Raw genomic sequence first — 21,379 nt, forward strand, 5'->3', positions numbered from 1 at the left:
CTTCTCCACCGTACCAATCGGCGAGGCATCTTCAGCCCCGCTTGGGAAAGTCCTACACAGCGAAACGTTGCAGGTTGCGCTGCACTGCGATGCGCACACTTGACACATTGCGACAAACGGGCCAATTTCAAAACACGCTTGCATTCGAAAAAAACACCACGTGCTTGATGCACCAAAGGGTTAATTAGTGGAGTGTTCGGGAGAGGCGGAGGAGCTTCACCAATAGTGCATACTACGGGGAGTATTCCGAAGAAGTGGCTGCGCTTGGGACACGGCGGAGCGCGGGCTGACTTCCTCGCACTGGGGGGACAACTTGAATGAATAAAAAAAAAAAAAAAAAAAAAAAGGAAAAAAAAAAAGGCCAAAAAAAAGGAAAAAAAAAGATGGCCAAAAAAAAAAGAAAAAAAAAGGTCGAAAAAAAAAAGAAACGACGCAAAGAAGGTATAAAAGCGAGGAGGACACATAAATCGGAAAAAAAAAATAAAAAAGATTGAATAAGCGAATGGGGAGCTGTGTAAAAATGGACACATAATTTAATTTACCAAAATGGAAGACGGGGGGGGGGGGGTAGCGTAAAATGAAGAGTACAATTATATAGCTTGAAAATATATATCGGTACGAGCGGACTGGAGTGGTGAGAAAAGGCGGCCGATCGGCCGGGGAGTCGGACGCGGGGGATCTGAGGTCATCAGATGGAGCGGCTAAGCAGATTGGCGGATAGACGGATAAGCGGAAAGGCGGATAAACGGATTGGCGGATAAACGAATTGGCGGATCGGCAGACTGACTGATCGACGGGCCGGCAAATTGGCAGCACTGTCGCATGACGCACAGCGCACGAAGCGGAGCATCCCGCGCGACGCCTATCTTTTTTTTCTCTCGTGCTGCTTCCAGTCAAAGGAGCTCAGGGCGAGCTCAATTTCGAACGCGTCGACGGGCAACTTCCCGTTATACTTTAAAACTTCATTTTCCTTGTGCAAAAAAAGGCCACTGCTCAGGTCTAGCACGAGCTTCCCGTTGAACGGGCCTTCGCCATAGTCTCCCTTCGCGAACTCGACTGTCAGGTCGCCCTTGTTAACTGTGCACTGTGGGGGGAAAAAAAAAAACACACACATATATATATATATGTACACGTGTAAATGCGTGAAAATGTGTGCGACGTGCGCACTTTCGCCTGACCCGTTCATATTTTTTTCGCATTTACGTTGTAAAAAAAAAAAAAAAAAAAACAGCTAGCCATTTGGCAGACACATTCTACATAGTGCATAGGGGTAGGCTCACAAACGATTCAACTCTGCTAGCGCTCTTTTCGCGATTGTTACGCATCGGCGTAGCATAAACACGCAGCCGCCTCCCCGCTCCGCCCTTTTTGCTTCGAATTACCTTCTTTATTTCCGCGCCCAAGGAGTTTTGAACCGCCCGCACGAGGTCCTCCTCCGGGAAACTCTGGGCCAGGCCTACATAATTATAATATATTTCGTTCACTATTAATTCGAGCTCTTCCTGCTCCTCCGTAAACCAGTTGGTTGACATGAGTAGCGTCAAAAGGGAAATTATTTTGTAGTAATCCTTTTTGTCTTTTTCCTTCTCCATCTCGGCTACTTTGGTCCACTGGTCATATACATTATTTACGATGTCCCAAATTTTTTTTTTATCATTTTCTGATATCGTTTCATTTTCCAAAATTTTGGTCATATCTCTAATCAGTTCACACATATCATTTGGGTATACATAATTCGACGGTGCCTTCAGCCCCTCCATATTTTTCTATACCACTGGGGATTTTTTCACAAAAAAATTGCTCTTAATTTTCTGCCGCGAAGCTGTGGGTGATGGACGTATTTTTTTTGTACAATGGTATGCTTCTCTGGAAAAACTGGATTGCCTCTCTCACTGCATCACTGTTGGTAGGGTTCTTCCTCTTCGCGGGAGCCAACAGATTGTTCGGTCGCGGCGCGCTGTTGGGTGGGCCTGGTTCTTTGATTCGTTGTCGCGCTGGGCAGTCAGCCGACTGGTCATTCGTCACTGACTCGTTAGTAACTATTTATCGCTTGTTAGTGGCTCTCTCGTCGCTCTTTCGTCGCTCGTTCGTCGCTCGTTCGTCGCTCGTTCGTCGCTCTTTCGTTGCTCTTTCGTCGCACGTCGCCCGATTGGTCGCCCGATTGGTCGCCCGATAGGTCACCCAATTGGTCACTTTTTTACGCGTTATCGTTTGATCGTCCGTCATGCAACAGGGAGCCTTCTCCTAAAATGCGAATCTTTTCGCTGCATGGAAAAATTACTCCTCTCCTTTCGCCTTTTTTTTTATCAAAACGCGCGTCGCCAGGAGGGAAAACAGATAAATGTACATACGGTATGCACTGCACTGAGCTGTATTGTGCACTGCAATGGACTGTACACTGTATGCTTAACACGTGCGCGCGCTTCACGCGTATGTAACTGCACCAAGAAATGAAACGAATCGCTTACAATGGTGCCATCATACAGAACTACAAAAAGGAGGCATACAAAGTGTACGAAGCATACGGAGCATACAAAACATGCGAAGCATACGAGGCATACGAAGTGTACGAAGCGTATGAAGAGTACGAAGCATACGTTCGCGTGCGTTCTTTTGGATAGTAATATCATGTATACCTCTTCTCATGTATGCCAGTAGAAGTGCACGTATCCATATGGTGCGGTCAAAAATGTATATAGAGGAATTCCAGCTGAGATTACTGTTTTGTTTTGTTTTTTTTTTTGTATATTTTTTTTTAAGATGCGTTTTTTTTTTTTCGTAAAAAAATGAGCATAAAATAGAGTAACGGGAAACACCCAATGAAAGAAAAATTCCCACCGTTCGGTGAAAATTTTAATCCGTAATTTACCAGCGGTTGGAAATGTTTCCCTCTCCCCATGAGGCAAAAGATGAAGGGGATAAAGATGCGGTTTAGCAAATGGGTCAACGATTAATGCAAAAATAATAGGGCAACACTGCGACGTGTTTTGATTTAAAAAAAAAAAAGACCGTGAGCTGGAGAAAGAGAGCAGATTTGAGCAACTCGATTTCCATTTTTTTTCCCACTTTGCAAATGTATTTTTTTTTTTTTATTTCTCCCACGCGCGAAATTGTGCTCCATTTGGTGAACTTCGCTTTATATATTTGTATATTTATGGCCCTTTTAACGGAGGGGTAGGAAAAAAATTAAACAGACGCTTTTTGCCGCGTTGCGCTCACCATCCGGTCAGTGACATCCATTTCGGGAGAGTTGCCGCTTGCTGGCTAGTTGGCTAGCTTTTTTTTTTTTTTTTTTTTTTTTCCGCGTCAGCCGTGCAAAGTGCCATGTCGGAAAAATGCATTTTCTCAACACACACATGAGCTGCTAATCAATTGCAGAGCCACCTGCAAATGTTAAGTGTGGGGGAATGTCTATCAACTAATGCGAAGTGACCACCATCAATTGTGTAATCTCCCCACTCGTCTGTACGATCCGTAGTTTACTCGGTGCCGCGTTCATCTGGAGGACCAAGCGGGCGAGAAAGACCGCTTGCATTTGTTTCCACGAATGGATACAGCCCACCTTAACCAGACACAACAATTTGGTAACATCCATTTTTACCCTTCTGTGAAAGTCCTACCGAGTTATCCCCATGACATTTTTGCTCCGTTCTTTTTCCTGCGCTATGTTTGCAGTTTCGAATGTTACATATAAAACGGTGCCGTCATAGGTTGGCTCAAAAAAAAAAAAGGTGCGTGCAGGTACACATGGGTTGTACGCTCCTGAAGGGGATAAAACTGCTGTACAGCAAAGCGTATTGGATGAAAAAAAGGATCACCTCCCTCCTTCCACCCCACAGTTGATTCTCACCAAATGGGGGTAACTCCCTCCGTTCGCCTGCCAGAGGTGAAGCACATCAAACTGGATTTCCGCAAAATTGTTTCGTTACACATGAGGGGGGGAATAATTTGACGCACCGCCACCCACTGTGGTGCCTTCAAAATGGGGGAAAGGGACTTCCCCCCCCATAACACCTACACCCAGGTTATTTTTTTTTTGCTTTAAATTATTTCTTTACTAGACAACGGTGACACGGGCGAAAAGGTATTTCTTTTTTTTTTTTTTTACAAAGGGGGGCACACCCTGTTGGGTGACTTCACATCGCGACAAAACTGAGCTACGGGTGAGCATACACGTACGCATAATACGTAACTACGATTAGAGGCTTTTTCTTCCGCTTGAAATTTTAAGAGCCGCGAAAGTTCGTGCTTGCCCAAATCGCTTTTTTTTTTTTTTTTTTTTTTTTTTCCTTCCGTTAAACTGCTCAACTTTTTTTTTTTTTACCCCCGATTTTTGCCTATCCCATTTTGAGTGACGCGAAACTGCATGTTGGTTGGAGCTTCCCAAGAAGGCGCAAAATAAAAGCACATCATTTGGCATACATATGTATACATGCCAAAGTACATACAAACGCGCGTACTTCCCTGTTGGCTGCTTTCCTACGGCGTGCCGCCTAATTTTCCCTGCTTGCTTTGCCCCCTCGAAGCATGATTCACTTCGTGCTGCTCATCAGTCGGCAGGGGAAAACGAGGCTAGCGAAATGGTACATCCCATTGTCGCAAAAGGAGAAGGCGAAGATAATTCGGGAGACGTCCCAGATTACGCTGAACAGGACGCCCAAGCTCTGCAACTTTGTCGAGTGGAGGGAGTACAAGCTCGTGTTTAAAAGGTTTGCCCGCTTACATTCCCGAGTGAATGCACGCATGTGAGGGGCGGCCAAGCCGGTGTGCTTCCACATTACATGTGCCTCCACCCCATATGTGCTTCCACCCCGCATGTGACTCCACCCCACTTGTGCCTCCCCCCCACGCAGATACGCCAGCCTCTTCTTCATCGCCTGCATCGACAAGGGAGATAACGAGCTAATTACGCTCGAAATAATCCACCACTACGTTGAAATTTTGGACAAGTACTTTGGCAATGTGTGCGAACTGGACTTAATATTTAACTTTCACAAGGCGTATTACCTCCTGGACGAGATCCTCGTGACGGGGGAGCTGCAGGAGAGCAGCAAGAAGAACATCCTGCGAGTGGTCTCCGCGCAGGACTCCCTGATGGAGGACACCAAGAGTAGCAAGAAGCTGGGCTCGCTCATTTGATGGGCAAGCGGGTGTGCGGTTGGCTGGTGAGCAGTTGGCGGGTGAGCGGTTTACGGGAAAGCGGTTGACACACCAAAGGGGAGCACCCACTCCGTTTCGCTGCTAGGCGAAGTGGTCCCCTCGCTCAAGCGTACAGACGTGGGTGCTACCTCGCCGCTTATTTACGTGTGCCCATTTTGGCCTATCCATCTGAAGCCATCTCCGGGTAAACTCCTTTTTTTTTTTTTGTGAGACATCCTTTTGCAGGCGGTGGCGCGTTTATGTTTTTCCAACTTATTTGAAACATTGTAAAGCGTCGTTTTTTTTTTTTTTTTTTTTTTTTTCATTTAAATGTTATTTTTAAGCAGGCATCTGCTGAATGTGTGTGCTAAATGTGTGTGCTAAATGTGTGTGCTAAATGTGTCCGCTAAACGTCTGCTAAACGCGGGGCACGCAGAAGGAGGCAAAAAAAAAAAAAAAAACGCTCACGTGGTGCGTAATGCTACAAAGCGTGGAACGGGTATAGGCAGTGGCCCCCTGTGCATTTTCGCAACGCGAGAGCCCCGTGAACTTCTACCCACAGGTATGGCTCACAAAGTGGGCTTCTGACTCACAATTGGGCTGCCAACTCGCAACTGAGGCGGCCAACTCGCAACTGAAGCGGCCAACTCACAACTTGGACGCCTGGGCCTCCTTGGCGGAGCCCTCCTCGGCCGCCCCGTTTGCGCTGACCTGGCTGACCTCGCTCGGGGACTGCTCCTCCTGGAGAGCCGGCCCCCCCTCGGTGTTCTTCTCATAATGGTAGGCATACCTCGCAGTGAGCAGAAGCAGTTCGTTCAATTTGGTGAGCAGCGAGCGGGGGTCCTCCAAAATGCCGGCAGCGATGCAGGCATTATCATACAGCTGCTGAACCAACAGCTTGGCCACCTCCTGGTTGGTATTTTTGAGGTGGAAAATCGACGTGACAATGGTATGCGAGGGGTTTAACTCCAAAGTGGCTGGTAAATTATGCAACATGCTATTATCCTGGAAAGAGGCATTCTTCATGGTGGCCTTCATAACCTTCCTCAACGTGGGGGACAAAAACCCAGTGACGACTGCAGGAGATTCGGTCAACCGGTCAGAGAATTTCACATCTGAGCATTTAGAACCCAATACGTCTTTGAAATATTTGGCTAGCTCACTCTTTTGGCTATCATTAAAGATGCGGTTCTTCTCCCCCCCGTTGGAAGCTTCCTCCTTGTCTCCCCCCTTAGCCCCGTCGTCCCCCCTGTTCGCATTGAGCAGCTCCGGATCGAAGTCCTCATTCTGGGAGGAGTCTATGGAGACAAATTTGGACCCATTAAACTCCTGCAGATTCATGAGGACAAACTCATCGATTTCTTCAAAGAGGAGGAGCACATCGACGCCCTGCTTTTTGAAAGGCTCCATATAAGGGGAGGACAAAGCGACGTCTAAATCGTTCACACAAAAGTAGTAAATTTTTTTCTGAGCCTTTTTAAAGTTAGCTACATATTCCTTAAGGGGAATATTTTTCCTCTGTTGAATAGAGTAAAAGCGCAAGAGGTTCATCAACATGCCTTTGTAAAACTGGTTGGAGGAATCCTCCAGCACTCCCTCCTTCAAGTAGTAGCTATAGTTGGCGTAAAACTTCCGGTATTTTTCCTCATCATTTGTGGCTTCCTTCTCTAGCGTCTTCAAAATTTTCGTCACCACTACTCTAGAGATTTTGCTTATCAACGTGCTGTCCTGCATGTTTTCTCTGCTGATGTTGAGGGGCATGTCTTCGCAATCGATCACTCCCTTGACGAAGTGCAGCCACTTGGGAATTATATTATCTGCGCTCTTCTTCACTAGGACCTTTTTGCAATAAAGGGAGACCTCAATTTCGTTGCTCTGCTGGAACAACCTCGAGGGAGCTTCCTCCGGGATGTAAAAGACGCTCTTTATGGACATTGGCGCGTCCGTTTTGTAAAGCACCTTGTATACATATCCCTTATCATCATCGTAGCTTTTTTTTTTTGTTAAAAATTTGAAAAACTTCTCGTGCTCTTCCTCAGTCACGTGGTCCTTGCACCACAGCGGTTTTTGGTTGTTAATCTGCACTTCGTCTGTCAAGCTTTCTGCGTCTCCCTTGGGGGCATCCGCCGAGGCGGTGGCGTCTGTCACCCCGTCCGCTACCCCCTCCATGGCTTTCTCCCGTTCTGCTTCGTTGAGAAGTCCCTCCTCTGCCTGTGGGGGGGAAGCCTCCTCATGCGCGGCGTCGTCCCCCTTCACCAAGCGGCTGCTCCCCTTGATGTCCTTCTTCCTATTGACGATATAAACTGGGAAGTTAATGAAGGAGGAAAATTTCTCCACAATTTCTTGCACCCTATGGATGTTTGCGAATTCTTTACAGCTGTCCTTAAGGTGGCACACAATTTTGGTGCCTCTGGGGAGGTCCTCCACTTCCTTCAAAGTGAAAGTGCCATTCCCATCAGACTTCCAGTGGTAACCGACTGAGTTAGCATCATGTGATCGTGTGAACACTTCCACTTGATCCGAAACGACAAAGGAGCTGTAGAAGCCTACACCAAATTGCCCTATGATGTTATCTCCAGGTTTGGAAATTTCTCCCCTTTCACCTGACTGTTCAGGTGACTTTTTACTTTCCTCACTTGCACTGCTGCTTCTCTCCTTTAACGCGTTTAGAAAGTTTAGAGAGCCACTCTTCGCTATCGTCCCCAAGTTTTCAATCACCTCCTCCTTGTTCATACCAATTCCGCTGTCCTCAATTATGAACAAATTTTTCTTGGCATCCGCTGACACCTTGATGTGCAGGGGGATCTCGGCCGTTTCACTAGCTGTCGTATCATCCACCCTTTTGATGGATGCCGTTTGGGTAAATCTCCTTTTTTCCAACGCATCGGAGGAGTTACTAATGAGCTCCCTAATGAACACCTCCTTATCCGTGTAGAGCGAATGGGCAACTATCTGCAGCAGCTTCTTCGTCTCTGCCTTAAACTCGTAGCTCTCTCCTGCGGTGCTAAAATGTTTCACCAGTCCTCCACGATGGCTCAGCTCCTTGGCGATTAGTTGAGCGTACCACTTGTTCTGCACATTGTTCCCGCTGCTGATTTTGCGCAGCCCCCTGCACGAGGCAGCCGCGGTTTTGCTCTTCGCCTGTGCTTCGACTACCCCGCACGCTTTGTTTATCTGCAGGGTGGATCTGGCGAACTTTGACAGGCTCATTATTCGCTGTGTGGGGTTTGATATGCTTGGCTGCAATGGCAATGTGTCGGCAAAAGGCTGACTATTTCTCCTGCCAGGGCTACACGCGCGGCATGAAAATCTGTTGCAAATCTTGCGGATCTCTTTCGAACGGTTTGAAAATAATTCCAAAAGGGATAGCAAAAATTTCGGCGTACTTCTTAAAAGGGATGTCAATTTTTTCTATCACAGCGCGCGTTCTTTTCAGCTCTTTTTTTTTTTTTTTTTTTCCCTTCTTGCACTTAAGAGTGTACCTCGCGTGCTTCCAACTTTGCGACGTCGTGTGGGGGAGGCGCCTCCAACGGTACAGTTCCCCCTCCGTGGCGATGCCACGTGTTCCGCATATTGGTGCAGAGGCTCAGCCACATATGATATCCCTCACGTTGCGTGCATTTCTTCCTTTTGCATGCAGGTAAAAAATGCACCTATGTGATGATACCTCCTTAAATGAGGAATCCACCCCTGTGCGAAGAACATTTTGAGGAAAAAAAGGCCACTTAAATGCACCCCCGTGAATGGAGTATGTACAGATAAGTACTCGGGTGTATGTGAGATACACGCCTGCATGCACCTTGCGCGAGTCCCCCGTTTAATCGCGTACCGTACAGCAGGCGGCGAAACAGGGGGGAGGGACAAAAAAAAAAAAAGGAGTACCCTCAAAATAGAGGAAAAGATACCAATTTGTTGTAAACTTACATCCTATGAATCGCAACTGAGTTTTATTTTTTCCCCTTAACCGACACAGTTGGCGCTTTCCTTTGGGGGTTACACAACTTGGTGGGTAATTTTCTCCCACAAAAATTGGGAAACCACATCAGAAGGTATCCCCCCCAATGGTATGCATCTTCCCCCTTAACGTCAAAATGGTGAAAACGAACGGGAGTCCCGTTAAACATGGCGGATGGAAATTGTCCCGTCGAAGGGGTTGGTAAAAGTGTGGACTAGCCAAAATGTTTTCACTTTTTTTTTTTTTTTTTTTTGTGGTCATAATATTTGCATACATTTGCGGCGCAATTTTGAGAAAAATTATTGCCGTTCAGGTGATTTGTTCGAGGTGTTTTTTTTTGGGGTGATTTGTTTGGGTGATTTGTTCGGGTGATTTGTTCGGGTGATTTGTTCGGGTGATTTGTTCGAGGTTATTTATTCGGGGTGATTTCCCCGTTTGTCCGCTGCCCAACGGGCGGGTTGAAGACTCAACAGGTGTGGGCAGTTCGCCAAATTGGGAAGCACTCTATTGGGACTTCCGTCCACACGCATGTACCTGTGTGTACACGTATGCACATTTGTACGTTTATTTGCGCTTTTGAAGTGGCCCCCCTCGTCGATGAAGCGCCATCTAATGGGAAAACGGGTACATATATAAATATATACATATACATATACACATGCATAACAACAGTGCGGCGAAAAATAAAGGGCTCCTTTCTGTTGGTCTCTTCCCATTTGAAAACGAAATTAAGTGTTCCCCCCGGTGGGGTCATCACACGAATAAAACGGACGAACAATGGTAGGGTTCCTCGCGCTGGCCCCTTCAATAAAAGAGCGCCCATGCGTAGCTTTTTTCCCCACATGGGTAAAGAGACCACGCATGATGTGCCATTCGTTCCGGCATAAACCTCGTTTGCGTCAGTTCGAATGAAGTAGCCCTTGCTATTAACTCTCACCATTTGGTACACCACGCAGTATCGCTTCTTTCCCCCTTTTGTGGGGAGATAACCATTTATAGGAGCCCCCCAGCCCAGGGGTGCGACTTCTTCAACCTTTGCCAGGTGGAAGGTCCACTCCTCGCAGCAAAAAGGTTCAAAAGGATGATCCTTATTGCGCATGTTCCTACGCGCGCAGTTCTCTGCAGAGAATCGAAATCGGGGCGAAGCTCGAGGTGCCCATCGAATTCGTAACCTTATCCGCTTTGTTTTCCCTAACGGGGGAGAGTTACAAGGGGAAGGAGCACACAGAAATGGCGCAAATGTGCTGGAAAAAGGAGAAAAAAAATAAAATAAAATGAACGACTATCAAAATGGATGGTGGCCCCTCCGTTACACCCACTTTTATGTTAGCACATGCAGCAGAGCCACGGGGAAAGAAAAACAAACTTGCGATTTAACGCCGCACATACCTCGTGCCTACGCAAGTCCGAAAATCGAAAAGGTGCACCTTGAACTCGAATAGCACGTGCCTCATAGGTTTTATCGCTACACTGTGCCGAATGTAACTTCGCCTCTTTGGTTTAAAAAAAAAAAAAAAAAAAAATATACATATAATGTATACATATACATACATATACCCTCGGTCAACCTTCTCGTTGTATTCGCGAGCCACTCCATTAATGAAAAGGATCTTTCTGAATCGCTACGGCAAACGTCGACTTACCCCTTTGCCGCAGCTCATAATCGAGCAAAACTGCCATCGCGTGGCCGTTGCGCATCGCATGGCCGTCGCGCATCGCGTACGTGAGGTGTAGCGGTGTGCGAAGGAGCGCGCGGGCGGCGGATCACCACAGGGGAGGATCACCCCGCAGGGGGATCTGCACAACGGTTTACCGAGCACACCCGTTTATTTATCACCGCCCCTGCGCGAACAGGCACATACGAGCATACGTGCTCTTCACCCCACGAAGTGCTTTCCCTCGGTGTAAGCCATTATATGGGAGCTCCTGCCCTTCCCCCAGATCTGCACTCTGCGAACGTGCGAATTTCGGAGCGGACGCACTGAGCCCCCGGCCGAACGAAGGAAGGGCATCTCCGCAGCAGGGTGTAGGCGAGCAGAGCGGCAGCACGGTGAAGGAGAGCAGACTAGAAAGGAGGCCTAAGCGAACAGGTCAGACACACCAGCCGCTTACACGCGCACACGCGCTTTCACTTACACCGCCGCAAAATGCACAACTACGCGAGGGTGAACCACATAGACCTCGAGCAGGAGCTCACGGTGGACGAGTACTACTCGGTGAAGTCCGGGCTAAGAATAATTCTGAGCAAAATCAAGAGCCCCAAAATATACGGCTACTTCACCCTACTGACGGAGGCGGAAAATGACGAGGGGTTGCCGCACACCCTGGAGCATCTCATATTTCTTGGGAGCCACAAGTACCCATATAAGGGCCTCCTAGACTCATTAGCATACAAGTGTCTCTCCGAAGGAACCAATGCCTGGACCTCAATCGACCACACCTGCTACACAATAGAGACCTTTGGAATGGAAGGCTTTAGTAACATCCTCCCCATCTACCTTGATTTCATCCTGAACCCAACCCTAGCAGATGATATGTTTCTGTCGGAGGTTCACCACATATATGAAAATGGAACCCATAACGGGGTGGTGTATTCAGAAATGAAGTCAATAGAAAATAATTGCGAAAATATAATCGAGAGGACAGTCATTAAGAATTTGTACCCAAATGAGAAGAGTGGGTATCGGTTCGAGACGGGGGGGACTTTGGATGGGTTGAGGAAAACTAATAATGAGCGTGTGAGGGAGTACTTTAGAAAGTTTTATACGCTGGACAACTTCGCCATCATCATCTTCGGCAACTTTAATAACGACGAAATTTTGGGTATCATTCACGAGTTCGAGCAGTACCACTTGGAGCTGAACCCGGCGCAGGTGCTGGGCGGGGGGGCGTCAAGCGAGGACACCACTACCGCGGGAGAGGCAAAGACGGACACTGCTACCGCTGACCCCGCTGAGGCCCTCTTCATACGGCGCATGCAGAGCCCCAAGCGGCCGTGGAGCGAGGCGTGCAACGTGGAAAGGAGGAGCGACTCGCGAATTGTGAAAAAGTACTACCCGTGCAACAACCTGAACAACGGGCAGGTGTGCATCGCGTGGAGGGGGTGCGACTGGGCGGACTTCCACACGAAGCTGGCCATTTCCCTGCTGGGGAACTACCTCACCGACCTGACCACCTCCCCCGTGAGCAAGCGGCTGCTGGAGGACAAGGAGAACACCTACTGCAGCAGCCTGGACTTCGCGCTCGAGGACCTCAAGGGCAACTACTTCACCATCGACATTTACGACGTGGTGTACAAGTTCAGGGCGGCGCAGACAGCGGCCAAACAAACGGAGCAGCCGCTGACCGAGCCGCCAACCGAACCGCTAGCCGAACCGCTGACCCAACCGCCAGCTGAAGCGCTAACCGAACCGCCCACCCAACCGCGGGGGAAGGCGGGCGGGGTGTACGACCCCAAGATGGACGAGGTGGGGGAAATCGCGCGCAAGTGCCTGCAGCAGGTGCTGGAGGAGCCGCTGAACATGGACCGGCTGAAGAACATCATCGTGCGGTCCTACCTGCAGCACCTCAAAGACTTGGAGGCAGCCCCGCAGTACCTGCTGAACGAATTTCTCATAAAATATTTTATCTATGGAAAGGAGAAGGAGGACCTTAACAACTGCCTGAATTTGAAAAAGGCCTACGTGGATTTGCTGGGGGAGAAGGAGGAATATTGGAAGGAGGTGCTGAGGAAGTTCTTCGTGCAGAACAACTACGTGGAGGTGAGGTGCTACCCCAGTTACAAGAAGGCCAAGCAAATTGAGCTGTTCGAGCGGAACCTAATCGAAGGCGAACAGAAGAAATATGGGAAGGAGAAGCTGCAAGAAATGGCCAAGCATATAAGGAAAATTAAGGAAAGCTTCGAGAAGAAGCCCCCCAAGAGCTCTCTCAACGTGGTGGACTCCGCCAAGCCGCAAAACGTACTGATAGAGGGTCTCACGGTGTTCCGCAATTTTGCACTTTTGCAAAAGGGGGGGCAAACAACAGATGTCTCCACGGAAGAGTTAGCAACTGAGGAGGATGCCCCCCAGGATGTGTCCTGCGAAAATGCCAAGCTGCTAAACTCCCTCGAAGAAGATCTCAAGAGAGTGATTTTCCCAATCCAGCTGAGCCACATCCCCTCCAACTTCGTTTCTATAAATGTGCTAATAAATTCTAGCAACGTATCCGAGGAGTTGAAGAAGTACATCCCCCTGCTGAGCTACCTACTGTTCGAAACGGACGTGGAGGTGAACGGGGAGAATGTCAAGTGCGAGCTCTTTACAGAGGAGCTAATTAGGCACACGATAAACTACTGTTGCAACTACGGATTAGGAGGAAACGCAAAGAACTTCAGAGCAGGGAGCTTAGGAAATATCCTGTGCATACAAATTGTAGGTCTATATGAGCACTATGAGAAGTTATTTGATCTCCTTTTTATGTCTATTTTTAAAATGAAGCTGACGATGGAGAGGTTGGAAATAATTTTAAAGTCTGCGTACCAAAATTTGCTGCAAAAGAAAACCAAGCCGAAGACGTTGGTAGTCAATTTGGAGTATGCTCTTCGCTACATGAAGAGCAGCACCTCTGGAATTGTCTCCATTGGTCAGCAGGAAATTATTTTGGAACTCATTGAGGATAAGAACAACTTGAAGGACCTCTACGAGAAGCTGGACTGCTTGAAAGGGCAGCTGTTCGATTTGAACAACTGCGTCATCGCCATTGATGCCAACTTTTGCAAAATTGGGAATGTCTTTTCGTGGTACGACCGCTGGTTTAGGGTTCCCTCGGTGGGGGGACAGGGCGGCCACCCCTCAGAACCGCACAAAAAGAGCTACACAGTGAATGCCCCACACACGGAATTTACCCTCCATCGGGCGGGTGCAGCCGCCAGTGCGGAGGGAGCCAACATGGAGAAGCCCGCCGACCAGGGAAGTGCCGCCCCCCATTTGGACATGGCCAAGGGAAGCGGCACCCCCGCAACGTTCGAAACAACCAAGCGCAAAAGCCCCGACAAGTACGTAAGCCTCGGGCCGAGTGTCCACAAAAGCCTGAAGGAGTACCTAAGCGCGGAGTTCGAAAAGGAGGACAAAAATTTTGGCCTCAATTTGGTGAAGGAGAAGGCGTACAATGGAGTGCTGTGCGGCTTAAAGAGCACCGACGTTTCTTACCTCAAGCTGACTGTTAAGGTGCCCGCAGGATATGAGCACGAGGATTACTGCTCACTGCTTCTTCTGCGGGAATTCTTCTGCATGACGGAGGGGCCGCTCTACAACAGCATTCGAGGAGGAGGATTCGCCTACGAATGTGCCTTAGACCTTAACTCCATCCATGGGGAGCTCAGCTTACGCATTTATCGATCGAGTGATATCATTAGCGCTCTGAAGGAAGCATTTCACATTTTGGACTACTACTGTAAGAACGAAATGAAGGAGGAGGAGATCTCTCTGGCGAAGAGCAGCGCCTACTACACCATTTTTAACAACCAAGAAACGGTGTCCGATAGGGCCTCGCAGACCATTTTCCTGAGCATAAAAAATTTGCCCTTAAATTTTTATAGCCACTTGTTAAGGCGAATTGAAAGAATTACGACGAAGGATCTGCAGATCATTTGTCAGAAGTACTTGTCTCGAATTGTGAACTTTAAAATTGATAGGAATAATGCTCTCATCGGATCTACTCTCTGCATTGTATGCTGCTCCGATCGGATGGAGGAGATCCTCGGCAGCCTTAGGAAGGACGTCAAGGTGGGCCCCATCTGCTCCCTCAGCGTCGCGCAGCTTTTCCACTTCCTGAAGGACTACGACGTGGCCGCGGCGCTCGGCAATGGCGGGGCGGCGGTCGATCTGGCTAGCGGGGCGGCTACAGACCTGCTTAGCGGCACGACCGCAAACCTCCTTAGCGGCGCGGTGGCCAGGCCCGTCTGCTTCGCCAATGTGGACGACGACGAGGAGGACGACGATGATGACGAGGATGACGATGACGACTACGGCGATGGGGGGGGCCCCGTTGGGGGTGAGGACTACTCCGCCTCGTCGGCCGACTCCACCTGCTCCGTGCTGTCCGAGGACGACAGCTACCCGGGGTACTCCGAGGGGTAGCGCCGCCGGCAGTGTGGCGGCCACGCCGGGGAATGCAGCTGAGTATGCGACTATGCCGCTAACTGTGCTGTTATGCCGCTAACCGTGCCGCTATACCGCTATGCCGCGAATGTACAACGCATGCGCCTCCCCCCAAAGGGGGAAGGTCGAACCGTCGCTCGAGGGGGGTATGCCCCTGCACAGAAGAAAAAACCGCAAACATATGTCTCCACCTTTTAACAGTGGAAACTCCGCGGGGAACGTTCCTCCAACCAACCTTTTTAAGCCGCTTCAACGAGTGGAGCAACCCAATTGGGGCAGCTGGGTCAAGGGGAGTGACCCCCTACGGAGCGCACCACACAACACATGTATGTAACACCACGTTGGGTTGGAGCGAACCAACCCTGCCTCGAACACTTTTGTAAACCAAATTAAAGGAGAATTTTTTTTTTTTTTTTTAAAGCGGAGGGATAGATGCCTCATTTAGGGGGAGAACCCCACAAAGGGGTCTTCTCGGGGGTTGGAAAAAAAAAAAAAAAAAAAAAAAAAAAAAAATCGCACGTAGTGCCCCAGGGTGTAGAACAAATGGCGTCATTTGGGGGATACAACTTGGTGGTTTAAAAAATGGGTAACAAGGGGTGACTGTGCCATCGCTTGCCACCGCTCGCAACCGCCGCTCCGCGCCGCTCACGCTACGCCAGGATGGCGTCCAAGTCGCGGCAGTGGCGAATCTCAATGTCTATGTACTCATACGGGAGAACGACGTCCCTCCTGCGGAAGCGAGAAAAGAGGCCGTCCGCAAAGGGGTCGTACTGAGACAGGTGGGAGTCTCCGTTTTCCTCCAGCTTCAGCTTCAAATAGGGGTACCAGTCATTAGGAGGAACCTCGCTACCATCCCGAAACATGGTGATCCAGGCACAGTTAATATTTTTATTCTTGGCCCCCATGATGTCAGTGTAGACATCATCCCCCACATGCATCCACTGGTGGATTTCAAAATGAAAATTTTTCTTTTTCAAAATATTCTCTGCGATGTTAAAGATTTCTACACTTGGCTTGGAATGGTTATAATCCATGGACCTAATGACGAAGGTAAAAATTTCATTTAAAAATTTGATCCCGTTTACATCTGAGTCTCCATTTGTTATAGCTCCTAGGGTGTAGCCCCTCCGTTTCAGTTCCCTCAAATATTCCAACGTCCCTGGGGAGATAAACAAATGCACGTCGTTCTTCTTCTCCTTCCAAAGCTCCTGTATCTCGGAAACGAATTTCCCTTCATCGTAGTTTGTCTTCTTGGCCAAAAATTTCAACGCATCTATCCTCATGTTTGTTAAGGTCTGGACCCCATCATTGTTATCTTCTATTTTATTTTCCAGCAACTGCTTCACCAGGTTGGTGATCGATAGCTGGTACTCCTCCTGGAGGTAGTCATACAGCCTCCTGTAATTCTTCTTCATGTATTCGTAGCACTCCTTGTCTGCGTAGTTGAGCAGGCCGTCGATGTTCCATATGGTGTGGTCCAAATCGAAGGTGATCAGCTTGATGTTTCTGAAGTTCTGCTTCTTCCCCTTCTCCGTGATGTAGAAGCACTTCTTCCCCTCCATCGCGGGGGGGTGGCGGCGAGCGGTTAGTGAAGCGGTTGGGTGAGCGGTTGGGTGAGCGGTTGGGTGAGCGGTTGGGTGAAGCGGTTAGGTGGGCGTAGTTGGGTGAGCGGTTGGATGAGCGGCCAGATGAGCGCTGTTAACGGGGGGCGGTTCGCCAAGGGGTACCCACAGAGTGCTTCCAACAGCACGTTTGTTTGTCTTCCTCCGCCCTTCTTTCAACTGAATTTTTTTTTTTTTTTTTTTTTCACTGTCCTATTATTAGTAACGATTGACTCTCCATTCGTCACGCTGGATGTCCATTGTATATGCCACTTTGGGAAGGCCACTTTGGCTAAGATGGCCGTTTTTTTTTTTTTTTTTTTTTTCCTGAGGATTCCAATTTGGCTTCCTCCGCCGCGAGCACGTGCGTGCGCCTCTGCCCCAAAATGGGAACTTGCTTAAATTGGTAAGCGGTGGGGAAGTTTTTTCGGGGAGGAAAAAAAAAAAAAAACTCATTCCAGTGAGGTGATTCCAATGAGGTGATTCAAGTCAGACGATTCCATTTCGGTGATTCCACTTAGGAGATCCCATTTCGACGCTTCCAGTCAAACGCGTGCGCCGCTCGTGGATCCGCTTGGCGTGGAAATCCTCGCCGGGTCGCCGCCCCCTACCCTGCTACGTTACCCGCTTGGGGGAGAGAGCCATATTTCCCCTTCGACGGAAAACGCCCGGGGGCGCCACGCCTTAGATGCTCCTCACGGGACAGGATGCATCCCCTTTATTGCACCTCCCCCATTTGTGTGCTGTGGGAATGCTCTCGACGCGCGCTGCCACGCGGCGGCAAAGCGGTGGCTAAGCGGTAACTTCTTAACGGGGCCGCCCCCCATTTAGCACTCCAACACACATCCCCGCGTGGACAGTACGGTTAATTCCATCGGCGAGCCAAAAGGTGATCATTCTCACCGGTTGGGTATCCCTAATAGGTGCCTTCCCCACACCCCCCCAATATACACTAACGTGATGACTTATAAATGCCCCACTAGCCGCGCATGGCGCATCACACATCACACATCACACATCACACATCGCACATCGCTGTAATGTAAGCTCCGTTCAAATGCTCCCCATTTTGAAGAGGGAAAAATTATTCCTTTGAAATTTCCCCTCCGTGGGGATTGCCAAATGTGGACATGTCCACGCGGATGTTGTGAAGGGAGGGGGTTGAGATCTCTCCGTGTGGATGCTCCCACTTGGCTCATTTCCCTTTCCCCCCTCTGCCATCGTCCCATTTTTATCCCATGGTGAGGTGGTCTCTCCCCTCCCTGCAGAGGAGCGGGGGGATGCCCCAACATGTTCGCTGCTCGATTATGCAGTGTGAAAAAAATATAAGTGTGACCAAAATTGTGATGAGGTGAAGTGCGTTTTTCTTTTTCGGTAGAATAAATATATAATGCTCGAGAGACCTACCCCTGGGGGGTCTACTCTTCTTTTGGGGCAGAGAAATGGGCGGGCCATCGGCATATGCAGGTGAAAAGGAGGACACCCCCCCTCGCGGGGTTGTTCAAGTGGCCAACGGCATTTCTAACGGGAAGACCGCTTCACAGATAAACCCCCTCCGGCGAAACCCTCTTGAAATTAATTTCAATGCCAAGGAGAGTCGCAACGAAATGAAGGTGCCTCCCATTGGGCTGCCGATTTTTCCCCATAGGAGAAACGTTAACAGTGTTGCCTTCCCAAGGGCGGTTACAAACGGGGACGTCGCTCGTTATTTAAATTGGCATGCTTCGCAAAAAAAGAGAAAAAAAAAATGAACGCTTAGTGGAAATACCACTCAAATGATATCACTCAAATTGCCATGCGCATATGTACATAGAGCTGTTTTTTTTTTTTTTTTTTTTTATTTTCCCTTTCAAGTGGGAAACCTCAAGGGGAGGGAGCTCCCCAACGGTTGTCGCGTAGAGGGGGCGAAGTGCCGACCTGGTCGACCTGGCTGGCTGGCTGCCCGGCTGACCTGGTCGCCCCTTTTTGCCGCACTCACGAGTCGAAGCTGCACTGCGGGAGTGTCCTCGTCGTTTTGGCGCCACGTGGGGAAACTGGCGGCGCTGCGTTTTCCCCTCCTCATTTTTGCTACATTTTTACGCCATTTTTAACTCCATTTTTTTGCTGCATTTTTTACGTCATTTTTTTGCTGCATAAACTGCATTCATTTGCTGCATAAACTGCATTCATTTGCTGCATAAACTGCATTCATTTGCTGCATAAACTGCATTCATTTGCTGCATAAACTGCATTCATTTGCTGCAATTTGTACGCCATATTTTTTTCCTCTTTTACTGCATAGTTTATTCCCCTTTTGCTTCCATTTTGTAACTACATTTTTTCTCCCTTTTGCTCGCATCCCCCACCGGAGCGACGCTGTTTCTTCTTCTCCAACAAACGTTGCCCCCCGCCGAGGGAGAGCGGTACAGCCACAGTGACTCAGCGGAGGGCGTAAAATCACCCTATAAATTGCATAGGCACGCCTACTTAGAATCACCTATGCATTTCTGCCTGGGGACCCCCCGTTCGTTCACCTGCGCCACGCTTCGCCCAGCGAAATGACGGAGCTGTACATCCTGTTCGAGTGCTCCGCGGGGTACTTCCTGCTGAGGGTGAAGGAGTGGGAGCAAATCGGAAGCAACGAAAATTTGGAAAAGAAGATCCAAAAGGCAGATTTATTCCACGAGATTGTGCACTTATGTTCGTTCATATCCTTCGAAACGGCTGAAAGGGCGCTGGAAAATTTGATTCATATTAATGAGGGTAAGGCCACGGATTTTTTGCTAACCTTTTTAGAGCAGCACCTGCCGAGCAATAAAAGCCAATACGAATTAGGGGTGGCGGATGTCAATTTGGGGAAGTACCTCTCGAACATCGGGTTCAACGTGGTGCATAACAATAACATTTTGGAGCTCTTCAGAGCGTGCAGGCAATTTTACTTAAAAAAAATCGACACCTATGTGGAGAGCAGCGGAGAAATTGACATCAAGCATTTTAACATCGGGTTGGGGCACAGCTACTCCAGATCGAAGCTGAAATTGGATCCCAGGAAACAGGACAAATCAATCATCAATAGCATCGGCACGATAGAATCTCTGGACAAGAATATTAACCTCTTCAGCATGAGAGTCATCGAGTGGTACAGCTGGCATTTCCCAGAGCTGAAAAAAATAGTCACCGACGTGTGCATGTATTGTAAGCTGGTAAATTTAATAAAAATAAAAGACAATTTCAATTTTGATGACGAAACGGAAAGAGAGAAAATCACCGAAATTACGCAAGACGAACAGGTCACCGAGCAGATTATTAAAGTGGCCAACCTTTCGATTGGGCAAGAGCTAACTCAGGAGGATCTCAATAATATTATAAATTTTTCTAATGAAGTTATTAACCTCTTCAACACGAGGAATGTTCTGTGGGACTACCTAGATAGGAAGCTCAATATCGTTTCTCCCAATTTGAAGGAGCTCCTCGGAAACACGTTAAGTGCTCGACTGATTAGCCATGCGGGGTCCCTCGTAAATTTAGCCAAATGCCCCTCGAGTAGTATCCAAATCTTCGGCTCGGAGAAGGCCCTGTTCAACTCCCTTAAGGGGAATAAGAAGACGCCCAAATTTGGCATCCTCTATAACTCTTCCTACATTTCGAAGACGCCTCTCCCCATGAAGGGCCGAATGTCCAGGTACCTCTCCTGCAAGAGTGCTATGGCCGCCAGAATCGACTCCTTTTCGGACCACCCCACGAACTCTTACGGGCTCATCTTTAAGAAGCAGCTCGAGCACAAGATCCTCCACATGGTCAAGGGGGTGAAGCTCTCCAAAAACATCGACTACATGGAGGAGGCCGAGCAGATTTACAATCGCCAACAGGGCGCGGCCCCCGACGCGGAGGGCAAGAAGAAGCGCAAGAAGAAGAGGGGCAAGAAGAAGGGAAAGAAGAAGGGTGGCGAGAAAAGCGGCGAGGAAGGAGCGGAGGGCAACGATGCCAATGGGGACGCCAATGGGGACGTCGATGGGGACGTCAATGAAGACGTCAATGAGGACGCCAATGGGGACGCCAATGGGGACGTCAATGGGGACGTCAATGGCGATGTGAATGATGACCAGAATGGAGACGCTAATGGAGACCCTAATGAGGAGCATAACGGGGAAGCAGACCAGCCCGATGCCGAGGAAGACCAAGCCGATGCCGAGGCAGACCAAGAAACGGCCGATGCGGACCAACCCGCTGCCGAGGACTGACGTGCATGGGAAGTTCCTCCGTTGCCGTTTCGCCAGCATGGCAATCCATTTAAAGTTCTTTTTTTTTCTCCTTTTTTTCATGCAAATGTGTGTTCTCGTCCCAATGCGGAGAGCAAAGCGGAACGAGTGGCGGAACGAATGGCGGAGCGAAAGGCGGAGCGCCTGTGCGTTCTCTCCTTCGCTTCAGCCAACGGTGTGTTCAAACGAACTGTTTTAGCCGCTTAGCCGCGCAGGGGTTCTTCCCCCTCAATTAATTCGTTCATGGTAGCTAAGCAGCATAACCGCTAATCAGGATAACCGCAGGGCAACTCGCTGCAGCTGCCT

The 21,379-nt window shown here is 48.9% G+C and overlaps 6 protein-coding genes across 6 annotated transcripts, besides 10 other annotated features; 3 read left to right on the top strand and 3 right to left on the bottom strand.

The window, feature by feature from the left end:
- Positions 1–335: 335 nt before the first annotated feature.
- Positions 336–355: a microsatellite.
- Positions 356–862: 507 nt separating this feature from the next.
- On the bottom strand, positions 863–1,760 carry PVX_091535 (hypothetical protein, conserved; the record flags this gene model as incomplete). Its single annotated transcript, XM_001615248.1, has 2 exons — positions 863–1,084; positions 1,383–1,760. 2 exons carry the CDS (start codon positions 1,758–1,760, stop codon positions 863–865), a joined length of 600 nt encoding a protein of 199 aa, XP_001615298.1.
- Positions 876–898: a microsatellite.
- Positions 1,761–2,151: 391 nt separating the features above from the next.
- Positions 2,152–2,176: a microsatellite.
- A 1,140-nt stretch (positions 2,177–3,316) lies between these two features.
- Positions 3,317–3,356: a microsatellite.
- A 507-nt stretch (positions 3,357–3,863) lies between these two features.
- Positions 3,864–3,892: a microsatellite.
- Positions 3,893–4,393: 501 nt separating this feature from the next.
- On the top strand, positions 4,394–5,139 carry PVX_091540 (clathrin assembly protein AP19, putative; the record flags this gene model as incomplete). Its single annotated transcript, XM_001615249.1, has 2 exons — positions 4,394–4,709; positions 4,854–5,139. The coding sequence occupies exons 1-2, from the start codon at positions 4,528–4,530 to the stop codon at positions 5,137–5,139; spliced, it is 468 nt and encodes a 155-aa protein (XP_001615299.1). The 5' UTR covers positions 4,394–4,527.
- Positions 4,569–4,593: a microsatellite.
- Positions 4,966–5,017: a microsatellite.
- Positions 5,138–5,160: a microsatellite.
- Positions 5,161–5,787: 627 nt separating this feature from the next.
- Positions 5,788–8,562, bottom strand: PVX_091545 (heat shock protein 90, putative; the record flags this gene model as incomplete). The annotated part of the gene is made up of 1 exon (XM_001615250.1): positions 5,788–8,562. Exon 1 carries the CDS (start codon positions 8,347–8,349, stop codon positions 5,788–5,790), a length of 2,562 nt encoding a protein of 853 aa, XP_001615300.1. The 5' UTR covers positions 8,350–8,562.
- Positions 8,563–10,643: 2,081 nt separating this feature from the next.
- PVX_091550 (hypothetical protein, conserved) lies at positions 10,644–15,213 on the top strand (the record flags this gene model as incomplete). Its single annotated transcript, XM_001615251.1, has 1 exon — positions 10,644–15,213. The coding sequence occupies exon 1, from the start codon at positions 11,242–11,244 to the stop codon at positions 15,211–15,213; it is 3,972 nt and encodes a 1,323-aa protein (XP_001615301.1). The 5' UTR covers positions 10,644–11,241.
- A 671-nt stretch (positions 15,214–15,884) lies between these two features.
- Positions 15,885–16,796, bottom strand: PVX_091555 (haloacid dehalogenase-like hydrolase, putative; the record flags this gene model as incomplete). Its single annotated transcript, XM_001615252.1, has 1 exon — positions 15,885–16,796. One exon carries the CDS (start codon positions 16,794–16,796, stop codon positions 15,885–15,887), a length of 912 nt encoding a protein of 303 aa, XP_001615302.1.
- Positions 16,797–18,962: 2,166 nt separating this feature from the next.
- Positions 18,963–18,998: a microsatellite.
- Positions 18,999–19,099: 101 nt separating this feature from the next.
- Positions 19,100–21,356, top strand: PVX_091560 (nucleolar protein NOP56, putative). The gene has a single exon (XM_001615253.1). The coding sequence runs from the start codon at positions 19,373–19,375 to the stop codon at positions 21,053–21,055; it is 1,683 nt and encodes a 560-aa protein (XP_001615303.1). The 5' UTR covers positions 19,100–19,372; the 3' UTR covers positions 21,056–21,356.
- Positions 19,204–19,278: a microsatellite.
- Positions 21,357–21,379: the final 23 nt, after the last annotated feature.

The sequence above is a fragment of the Plasmodium vivax genome, chromosome 9, assembly GCF_000002415.2.
Source record: "Plasmodium vivax chromosome 9, whole genome shotgun sequence".
NCBI lineage: Eukaryota > Apicomplexa > Aconoidasida > Haemosporida > Plasmodiidae > Plasmodium > Plasmodium vivax.